The sequence below is a fragment of the Salarias fasciatus genome, chromosome 12 (genome assembly GCF_902148845.1).
Source record: "Salarias fasciatus chromosome 12, fSalaFa1.1, whole genome shotgun sequence".
Lineage (NCBI taxonomy): Eukaryota > Metazoa > Chordata > Actinopteri > Blenniiformes > Blenniidae > Salarias > Salarias fasciatus.
The window spans coordinates 7,319,209-7,330,498 of NC_043756.1; the positions used below are offsets into that span (position 1 = coordinate 7,319,209).

Below are 11,290 nucleotides of genomic sequence, written 5' to 3' on the forward strand. Positions count from 1 at the left end.
AGCCACACAGGCACAGGAGAAAGCATAGGATTCACATGTACAGCAAACACATGGCCAATGCACTTTAAAGAAGTCGTCAATATATAGTTTTACAGGACAAAAACCAAGGATGCTAACATTTACAATATGCTGAATTATTAGAAATTCAGGGTTATTACATGAATAATGATAACTGGCCCTTTGATGGTGTATTCACTGGCCTATGATGCATTATCGGGTCTAAATGTATGAAAGTATATGACTCCAACTTTAGGCATGTGGGAGGAGGCACACTGGACAACTAAAAGGTAAAGTAAACACTCAACATCGCTGTTAAGTCGCCAGGTTGTTGTGTCCTTGGTTTGATGAAGCAGTGGACAAACGAGATTGACCCATGATGAACACAACAAAATCAAGAGGTTATATCGATCTTCATTCCACATAGCGTCCGCGAGCTTTATTTGCCCCTTTATCACAAGACGAGTCGAGTCAAACATCAAACAAACGACATTAACTAATATCTGGCCAGCTAGCTGCTATGTCGCAAACTGATAGAACTCAGACCAAGCTGGCTGAACGGTACTGGTAAAGGAAAACTTGTGTTAGCGCTGATTTTGGTGCCAACCGATGAACTAGCTGATGTAGCAGTCTGCTAATGTTAACCAAGTAAACCCGTGCTAGCGCCAGCTAGTCGAACGGGATCAGCTAAGCTAGCTGGTTAGCTGCGTTAGCTTAGCCTCAGGCTGCAAGATCCCAAGTGTACCAAATGTGACTAACAATGCGCGCTGATGTGAATTCGGCAGCTTACCTGACGTGGTTACCTTGTGCTGGTTGTTCGCGGCGCCTCTAAGCGCGGCTGATGTAGAGATTTGTCGCGTCAGAAGAGGAGTTTGTCGGCGGTCAGCGGTCTCACGGCGGCTGCTGCAGGAGCGAACAGGACTGTCATCCGCTGTCATCACGAGGAGACCTGCGCACCACGCATGCGCACAAGCAGCGCCGCTCCACTTAAAGGGAGCTTCCCCTTTAACACACAAATGCGCATTACTTCTAATAAATACCGTTTAACAGACACACTTTGCATTGTATTGATGAGTAGACTTACCAGATTCTTAGAAATCCATTTTTTTTGCGATCCGCGGCACTTTTTCTCAGACTCGTTACCACTCTTTTCCCCACTGTGAAACACTATTTTTAGGAAACAATTGGCAGACACAACCAATATTGTAATAATGGCCAGTAACGTGAAGGATCAATCCATACATTAAAAAAATGTTATTTGCATAGCACTTTTCATACTAAAGGAGCAAGACAAAGTGCTTTACAGCAGTTAAAACATAAAACAAACATGAAAGATGTAACCATTTCAGATGTAATAAAGTGAATAAAATCTTTTTTTTTTTTTTTTTATCTTAGGACTGATTCAGGGCAGTAAGTAAAAGTATTCTCCTTATATTTCTGAATTTTTTTGTGCAAAAAAGCATTGTACCAATAAATGCAGTTGGTATATCAAGTCCCACTACCGTGTAGGCCAGTGGTTGGGGGACTACTCACACAACTTTCCACACATTGTGAACCCTCATCACAATGGAAATTTGTCACAAATTTAACAAGAGAATCTATGCGTTCTTTATGGTCTGATATTCATCACTCTACTACTTAATGTAAATATTGCTCCTTCTTTGTTGACATAGTTGATATAGATGAATAACCTCTCTAAAGTTGAAATATGTCAATACTTTAGAACAAAACATCATTCTATAAAGAAATGATTTCTGCATAAAATTACTGAAGTGAACTAATTTTTTTGCACGTGACTTCAGATCGTCACACACAGGCTTTTTATTTCTTTGATTCAACGAGTGAAGGTAATTCATGCTCTTCTCCACTAGGTGGTAATCTAATGACATGAAAAAAGAAGCTTGATGCACCTGCAGAACAGTGAAATGATTCAGAAATTCAACCATCCATCTTCTCCATCCTCTTCATCCACCCAGGTTTTCAGAGTATCTGAAGAGGATCCCAGACAACACTGATTAGGAGTCAGCATGACCTGTCCACAATGCACCCAGAAACCTGGGTATTCGTTGAATTGGTGTCTCTAAATTGACTGTATGTTTATGTGAACGTTTGGATTGTGGGAGGAAACCACAGTAAAAGAGAAAAACCCACACAAGCACATAAGAAGACAAAAATGGTCCTTAGCTTCAACTTGAAATAGTGTGCTTGTCTACTGTGAGGCCAGAATGATAAACCACATCATCCTGAGGAAACATTTATATGACAGCCCACTTCTATCTTATTTATTCATGTATTCATTCATTCATTGGTGAAATGTTAAGATATGTATTAGAATACCTACAGTGGCAAAAGAAGTCCTGATCTTCAATCTCAATTACAGCAAGGATGTCCCCAGGTCTGGGCTGGGCTTGGGTGTCTTCCTTTGTTGGGTTTGTGTGTTTTCCCCATGGATTTCATGTCATTACTTCATCCCAGTCCTAAAACATGCATTTAAAGCACACTGGTGATTGTAATTTCCCTGCAGATGTGAGAGGTTGTCTATGTTTGCCATGCGGTGCACAGATCGCCTGTCCAGAACGGACCTTACCTTCATGGCAAGCTTTGATCAGGTGCCAGAGTGCTTGAGGTGAATAAAATGTTATTATTAAAAAGAAAAACTCTCTTGGCTCACTTTATTGAGCAGCCTGAGAGCATAAACATCCTGAGTACAGCTGGTGATCTGTCTATGTTAACTATTGAAAAAAGGAAGAAAAAAAAAAAACATCTTAAGAATAAAAGGCAATATGTTGGGAGTTCAAGTGTCAACTATTTAATAAAACATCCACAAAAAGTAAGATTATAATAAAAGCTCAGTGTGTAAATAGATAAGGAACGAACAAGAGTGCACTGATCTGTGCTGCATCACTCTGCAAAAAGTCAAAGACAAGAGGTCACTCATTAAATTCCATTTATTATATATTTATATACGTATAGCTATAAACATCACAAAATATAAAGTTGAGGAAGGTCTTGCACAAAGATATTTAATAAAGTAAAAGAGCAACCTTATTTTAGTCAACAATGACAATGTAAGCAGGCATATCGTCATATCTGGGTTGAGTGCTGCAGCTATGTTAGGAACATTCTTATTTTATAATTTATGTTTCAGTGCAAATATATTCATCATTACAGCTCTTGGCTCAAAGGAATTATTATCTTTTATAATAAAATAGGAATTTAATATATAGATGTTAAGGTTGCTCTTTTATTGCATATAGTTTAATTAAGAACATACTGTGGTATTAGTTATTATAAGGTCTCAGGTTCATGATGTTCAAATTATGTAATATTCAATATATACCTCTTACATTTCAAAGCATCAAATGGGATCTTCTTAACATAATAAATTGAAATATAGGCAATATCAATATTAAAATACCTGAATATAAATAACATGCTTTGAGCAAAATAATTATTCATTTACAATGGTAGTTCATACAACCTATACGTCTAGAGCTGTTAAGTCTTTAGAAATACCTAACCCTATACATTGCTTTGTGTCAAATGCATTTTTTTCCTGTTTTTGACTGAAGGCCACTTTCAAACAAAGCAATTTATATGATAATGACATCAAGTCTAGCCATAAGATGAAAAAATATCCAACTAAAAACCTAAAAGAATGGGAAAACAAATGGATGGCAGGATTTAATTTTTCTTAAGGTCTGAAACAACAACTAATATGGCAGAAATAATATAAAAAAAAATGCAGACAAAGCTATAGCATACCAAGGAAAAATACTTAAATACCAATAAACAGTTGTATTGTTACAACCACTCAAACAAGGCTCAATCTAAATTTCTGATATAACATTTGCTGGGAAAATAAACAATGGGAGACCATAACAATATGAAACCTGGCACTGCCAGCCGGTGTGTGGAAGCAATGACATGTGGACTTCATAATATATTGTGTGCTTCAGACATTGTCAGCAGAAACTGCACAGATCATACATGTTCACATCTTAAACACCTGGATAACTGGGATTGTGCCTAGTCTACATGCAGGCTATTAACTCTTCTGTGTGCAGCAACAGGATCAAAACAAGCCAAAAACAACAGAGGACAACCTTTAAAAGTGGTGTGCATCAGGTGCCTACCTCTCGCTCTGTGTGTGTGTGTGTGTGAGAGAGAGAGAAAGAAAGAGAGAGAGAGAAAGACAGAGAGAAAGCGAGAGATATCCAATTTCCATGTTCAGTTCAATTAATCACACCGTGTATTTACAATATGTACATTTAGTGTAGTTGACATCATAATATTTAGTGCTATACTATATAATATCATCCAAGAGATGAGGGGTACCCACCCAGTCCAGTGTTCTTGGCTCAGATGCAGCCATGATCATGCACATGAACTGTTTCCCTGTTCTCTTGTCTATTGGGTAAATAGTCGTAGGAGTGAACCTTTTGTTGCTCTCCACAAACTCGCACAGCTGATTATAGATCTTGGGGTATTCGTGACGAAGGAAGACTCCCCTGGTCCTGAGCTCACGCTGAATATTGACAAAACAAACCTCCCTGGCCTTTCTTCCGTCCTCCCCCTCTTTGTCAATGTCTGGTGTGCCCGGAGGTGGAGTGAGGATGAGAGTTTCCATTTCACTCTCCGTCTTCAGCACCTTTTTGTCAGGGCTTGAAGAGGCCAAGGACACCTTTGCATATTTTCGAACTGTTGGTGCTTGGACCCTCGGAGAGGGTCTGTTAGGCACTAGTTCACCAACAGCTACGGATACATTCAGAAGAAAACATTCATTGGGGTCATATTCATTCCCTGCCTGCTGTAATTCCTTGCAGTATTCACCAAGGTTATCCTTGAACCCATCCAGTTCTCTGAGAGATAAGTATGTAGGAGACATGAGAAGGCTCTCAAGTCCAACTTGCAGGAAGTTGTCAGCTGTCTCTGGATTAGCAAAACCCAGAAAGAGGACGCCTCTCCCTCTTGAGAGATAGCCAGCTTTAGCAACACGCGAGAAGGCTTTGTGGATTTCTGAGTTTTCTCTGCAGAACTTGAGAGTATGTCGACACACACTGCTGACACGACCATACAGGCATGTTTCTTTGTGGGTCTCCCAGTCGTCCCTCCGACAATTTCGTGAGCAGTAAAAGGTGTAGCAACTGTGACATGACTTGAAGTACAAGCAGGCATTGAACATATTTTCAACCCGGTTGCACTTCTTGTTAGCACACACCATGGTGTCATCTTCATCTGTGCTGTGGTCTGGAGAACATTCCTCCGCGCTCCTTTGTAAAGCATCACATCCACTATCAGGATCTTTGATTGTGTCAGGGCTGGATTTGGAGGATGGGAGCTGTGTGTTCAGACCTCCTAAGTTCTCCAGTCCAGACGGTCTTTTGTCTTTTTCATCATCTTCTGTGATGAGCTGTTTGAGCTGGTCTATGAGGTCTTCGCTTGACTTTCTGCTAGTTGGCGGTTTGTAGTCAACAACCAAATCAGCTAGGAGTTCGTCCAGTTGTTCCAGACTCTGCTGAAGGGAGAAGTTGTTGTGTTTCCTGTCTTTGGTAAAGTCTGCTGTGTCAGATGGTTGCTTCTGATGTGCTACTCTTGGGGATGGTCCTTTTTCATTGTCCACCATGTCCCAGGTGACAGAGTGGACTTCATGCCGCCTATTGTTGCCTGCACATATGTCATTGTCAGTAATAGTAATTTCAGGAGTTACAAACCAGTGTCCACTCTTTGTATTTCTCCAGGGGTTGCTTGAACCTCTCTCCAAGGAGGTTTCAGAGAGTGACAGGGCAGCATAGCGCCTTGGTGAACTTGAGAGATTAAGTATTACAGGCTGTGATGTAACATCAGAGGATGGCGTATGCTTTGCTTGGTAAAACAGGTTCTCATAGCTCCGTCCACGTGGCACTGATTGCTCTCTGTCATTTCGTGGAAAAAGAATATTGTCCCAAGACTTTGAATGGTTTTTGGCCTCTGCTCCAAGTCGATTTGTCTCTGCACAACTGTTAATAAACCAAGGCGGCACAGTGGACTCTGGTCTCACTCTCGGTGGTGTGTGCTGAGATGACTGGTTTGAGTAACCAGATATACTTGAGCGATACCAGTCATCTGAAAAGGCCTGGGACATTCGGGGGCGTCGACGACCTTCTGTGTGATATGGCCGTGATGGAAAGTACTGCTCCTCAGGGGAGCCATAGGGTTTGGAGTAAAGCACCCTCGAACTACTCATATTATATGGATTGAACCGACTGTCCTCCCCATAATAAGCTCGAGAGAGTGGAATTTGAGAAACGTACGATCCTGCCTCACTTGTAGAATAAGGTCTACTATATAGAGAGTTTGCTGATTCTCTATTAGAAAGATGGTCTGTGTAATATGACCTCACAGGAAGGGTGTGCACCCATCGAGTCCTTGGATCATACTGACTCGTAACTGTACTACCATGGCTGGTTAAACTAGACCGATCGTCCTGAAAGTATGTTCTTGAATAGGGATGGACTGGATACCGAATAGCATCCTCTGTGTAGAAAAACTTTGTGGGTATGTTGGGGTTAGAGTAAGCTCTATGTTCTTGACTCAGATAGGGTGCTGTTGGCGATGGCATCCTGTGCATGTCCACATGCTGGTAGGAGATTGGAGACATGCTAGTTGTGTACTGGTATCCTTGTCTAAAATCTCCGCTGTAGCATTCACTGGGAGTGGGCGTTGGTGAGGAGACAATCTGCCGTGGTACATACAAACCTCTACTGCTACTGGCCTGGGAGTATCTCTGCCAAAGATGGTCAGTCCGCACATTGGGAATCTGCCTTGATGTGTGCTGGAGCACAGCAGCATCTGGCTTAATGTCCACACGGCACCTGACATGAGGGGTTACGGCAGGTTTATCTGGCTTATCCTCCTCGAAGCAGTCCGACACATAGAGGGGAGAGTGAGGTTGCAATTTAATGGGATGCACCTCATTCAAAAAAGCCCTGCTTGAGGAAAAGGACTCTCGCTGTGTTTCAGAAGTTCTTGAGGTATCTGACACAACCTGAGGTGCATCCTTCCCCTTCCTGGTCCCAGGAGGAGACACTGAGATGGGTACAGGGGTTAAAGTAGTCTTAACGCGAGGAGCACTTTTAGACCGGGATCTCTTTTTCGAGTCTGACCACGTGAGATGGCTTGTTTTGTCTTGAGTGCTGTGCTGCTGGAACTGTCTGGTGTTAAACAGATCAGGAGACGAAAAGCGAAGATGCCCCGGCTGGTCAAGCCCATTCCACATGAGATCTTTGTTCAGTGTTTGATGGTCGGGCCTCTTGTAAGGGTACTCCATTGAGGAAGAAAAGGGCTGTGGGTCATCCAGTGACTCAATGAAGTCAAAACTACGGCAGTGTCTTTTATTGATGATTTCTGGTTTATCAATCATTTTCGAGTCACATTGCTGGGTTGAATGGAAAGAAATGGAGCGGTCACTGATGGGATTTAGAGTAATATCCTGATACAGAGTTGATGCCAGTATGTCAGGAGGATGCGTTCGTGTCATCTTAGAGGAACTTCATTGCTCTCCATTCAGTGAGATTCATGATCAACACAGCCTGTGGGAAGAAAGAGATAAAGATGAAGCAAATACAAATAAATCAGTTTTACTGTAGGGTTAAAGTTATAAAAGAAAAACAAACTGACTATCATATACAAGAAATCCACATTGTGGTAGAGTTTAAATTGTACTCCACAGCTCTTTTTAGTTGGGCAAAAAATTAACAGGCATAGTTGTACATTTACTAAGTAGGACAAAAAGTTACAGACACAACTCAACGTTGTATCGTAGCAACAAAAAACTTAGTCATGATTTAAAGTCAGTAAGTCAATAGAAGTGGGTGACAATTTGCATGTAATTAAACTACAAGAATAAGCAAGAAGATTCCTTTAGGAAGGCATTTGCCAGAGTAAACTATAATACTCACAATATTCTATTCAGTACAATAAAGCGTGCAAGACAGAACAAACATGAATAACAGACAGTTGCTTTTTTTCTAATATAGCTGTAAATGAGGAAAGCTAGTTCATAAGTCATGACTGAAAATGTGCATCTTGATCTAAGTCTGTTATCTAAGAGCAAATATACAAACAAAATATCATGTCTGTAGAGCTTGTTTCAAAATTTTACTGATACATGATACGCAGTAAATGTTTGTGAGTCACAGCTTAAAGAGCAGCAAGAGTATATTTTCAGGGCTGCAACAACAAAACATTTCGACAATGGATTGTATGTGTCACAGACACACGTGGGCTTTCTTGTTGGCACTCACCCACAAGCCAACCCTGAGTTACCATCTGTTCGCCGTGATGAGAGAGTACTGACCAGCCGTCCCCCTCTCACGTCTCTACAGCACACCTAAAAACCATGTCTGTTCCCCACCAAGCCCACCACACAGTAAACACACTCCTAGTCACTGATTTTCAGTTGTTCTCTTCAATTTCTGGTGGTTTCAACAACATATCAGAGAGCACCGATGTGTGTAATTTGTGTCTATTGTTGTAGTATATCAAACAAAGTCTATTTTCTATTAACCTAAAAATCAAAAATGCTATTTGAACTGTGATGTTGTGTTTGAGATACCATCTTTGTTACCGAAAGTGAAATGTAGATCGATTTAAAAAAAAAAGTTTGGGATGCTTCATAGTAGGGATTCATACTATACTATTGTCTGCTACTCGACCACTCCTGGGACGATAGTGACTAATCTCTAATTATTGGCTGAATGCCATCATTACAAACTGGGACAGATTCTGTGTCATTGGTTCCAAAGTAATAGAAAGAAAATATGAATATCCTATTAATAATGAGTCTCAGAATGATAGGAATATTCTTTTCTGAATAGATGCTCTTGAAATCCTCTTACTTTTAAGCTTCAAATCATTTCAGGTTTGAACAAATAAAGCTGCGTGTCAGCAAAACAGAAGAGGTCTTAGTAGAATTTAATTTTGTAATACAGAGTTGCAGCATTCAGAGCAGTTCACTACAATGTATATGGTTATTATTGAACCAGATCAGATTTTGTTCTTCCTTTTACCCAATTTTGACGATATGAATCTGCTGAGATGTATATGAAGCTTGAAAATAGACATAATTATGGCTAACAACATAACATTGTAAAAATTCTTACATATGTATATTTTTATAGATACACAAAAACAATTATTCTAATTTCAATACTTTTACTTGGGGAATTTGTATTGCTATTCTACACATTCATAACAATATCAATCTATGTTTCTTTAAAGGGCAGTGACTTCATTTTAACTCATGAATAGATATGAACATTTTTAATCAGCTGTTAATCAAATATTGATGTTTAAGTAATTATAGATGGGCATGCATTAATGCAGTTAAAGGAGGTCCTTGACAGGAGATGAACGGAATTCATAGATTATTAGTGCATCAAGCCAGAAGGAAAATTAAAACAATTAATTTCTCTTATGTTGGACAACTGTGGAGAAATTTGGTAGTTTGAAATTCGCAGACAGATCACCTCCATTCAGTAAAACTCTGCATTCCTGCCCTCTACTCATCTTCATGGTCTGAAGCTCCTTTTCAAGAGAGCCACTACACTTTCCAGCACAAGTATAAAACCACATGCCCCATGCTGTCTCCATGGCTACAGCACACAGCAATGAAACCATTAAATGTCCCTGCAGCTGAACGCAGAGGGCAGAAATCTCAGTCTGGGGGAGAAAAAAAAGTGCCTGATAGGCCAATCGATGTGAATAGCTTTAATATCTGCGGGGGAATATTTATCCCTGACAATCAAGAGCAATTATATCGAAGGATGGAACAATGATATTGCATAACAGCCTATTCATAGAGCCGCGCGCAGTATTTTCCTTTGCACTTATTTTTTTTTTTTTGCACGAGCCTGTGGTTTTGGACGCAGTCTCCTGTGAATTGCGCTCAACATTTATTTGGTCAATAAAAGCAACTCGTCCCTTTCGTGGGATTTTTCCCGACAAAAACAAACACGGTGCATATTTGCCTGAAGCCTCCCCGCGGGCCCACGCAGAGGCGCATCCAGTCTTCAAGCCTGATCAAATACTTGCCGTTACGCACTCGGGCACCTTTTTTCCCTTTTTTTTTTTTTTATTTGGGTAATGCGGCACGCACGGCTCTCCATCCTCCGGGGGCTGACCCGATGCCTTTGAGCCTGGGCTGCGGCGGGTTCACATCAGGACGAGAGGTGGTGGTGGTGGTGGGTGGGGGGGGGACGACGACTTCGGCTAAGTTTTGGATAATTTAGGGTTTCCCGGGTGGAGGAAGAGGGCCTTACCGAGAGTTGGTCGGACGCGCTGCGCATGGCGGACGCGGAGAGGTGCAGCCTCAGTCCCGCTGCACCTGCTGGGAGCCTCCCGGAGACAAACGCTCGTCCTTCATGCCGCCGTTACATGTTGTCTGCTTCAGCCTGCGATGCTCCCACTCTCACACTGCCTTTTGTGTGTGTGTGTGTGTGTGTGTGTGTGTGTGTGTTTGCGTGTGTGAGTGAGATGGGGGGTAAAGAGGAGGTGTGTCTGAGCCTGCGCCTGTGCGCGTGTATCTGGAGGCGTGGTTGTGCGTGTTTTTGTGAGGAAGGAGGAGGAGGAGGAGGAGGAGGAGGAGAAAGAGAAGGGCTGAGGGGATCTGGGTGTTCAGTCTTGGAGCAGCAATGCGGTCTCCGTGTTCATCCTTCACATCTAGACTTGAAGCGTCCTCTGTGTGGGTGTTTTCCCAGAGACCTGCTGCTGCTGCTGCTGCTGCTGTGATCATCCTGCAGTGTGACGTCCTGTTTGTTACGAGCAAAATCAAACGTGACTGCTCCGTTTTTTACAAAGTTAACAGGCACGATTGAAACACTTCCCTGCAGATCTGAGCCTCTCCTACTCCTGAATGGTCCTCCCACACTGATGAACCAGAAATGATGACGAATACAATCAGTCCTGTGCCAAAGAACAGCTTTCTTTTAATGTGGATGAAGTTAGATATTTATAATATCTAGTATCCTGACGTTTGTTTTGTTCAACAAAATGTAAAAATATCAAAAATATACTTCCTCCATTTATTCTAAAAATTCAAACATAAAGCAACATCAATGCTATTCAAATGTTTTTCCACCGATGAGGGTCATATCGTCACTTCAGAGATTTTTTGCAAATGGTTGGTGTGCAGTGACTCATACATTAATCAAACTGTTGCAGAGTCTATGAATTGTGCATGTTTCCAATGCAACAGAAAAAAATACTACTAAACATTGTCATTAATCCCACATAACCTTTACAGATTGCTTTT

The 11,290-nt window shown here is 41.4% G+C and overlaps 2 protein-coding genes across 5 annotated transcripts in view; both read right to left on the reverse strand.

Annotated features, from left to right (window-relative positions):
- The window catches only part of gapvd1 (GTPase activating protein and VPS9 domains 1), a 36,486-nt gene extending 35,560 nt beyond the window's left edge, over positions 1-926 (reverse strand). For 2 of the 3 annotated variants that reach the window (XM_030104400.1, XM_030104399.1), the window contains exon 1: positions 788-926. The gene's annotated coding sequence lies outside the window, so the exon portion shown is untranslated. The remainder of the gene's footprint in view (positions 1-787) is intronic. The other variant, XM_030104398.1, reaches the window with a different exon arrangement.
- Positions 927-3,197: 2,271 nt separating this feature from the next.
- Positions 3,198-10,537, reverse strand: unm_hu7912 (un-named hu7912). Of its 2 annotated transcripts, none has more exons than XM_030104402.1 (2): positions 10,299-10,537; positions 3,198-7,568 (listed from the first exon to the last, which is right to left on the reverse strand). In XM_030104402.1, the coding sequence occupies exon 2, from the start codon at positions 7,514-7,516 to the stop codon at positions 4,304-4,306; it is 3,213 nt and encodes a 1,070-aa protein (XP_029960262.1). In that variant the 5' UTR covers positions 7,517-7,568; positions 10,299-10,537; the 3' UTR covers positions 3,198-4,303. The 2 variants fall into 2 exon arrangements, with proteins under 2 accessions (XP_029960262.1, XP_029960261.1); XM_030104401.1 differs by having other exon boundaries at positions 10,294-10,537.
- Positions 10,538-11,290: the final 753 nt, after the last annotated feature.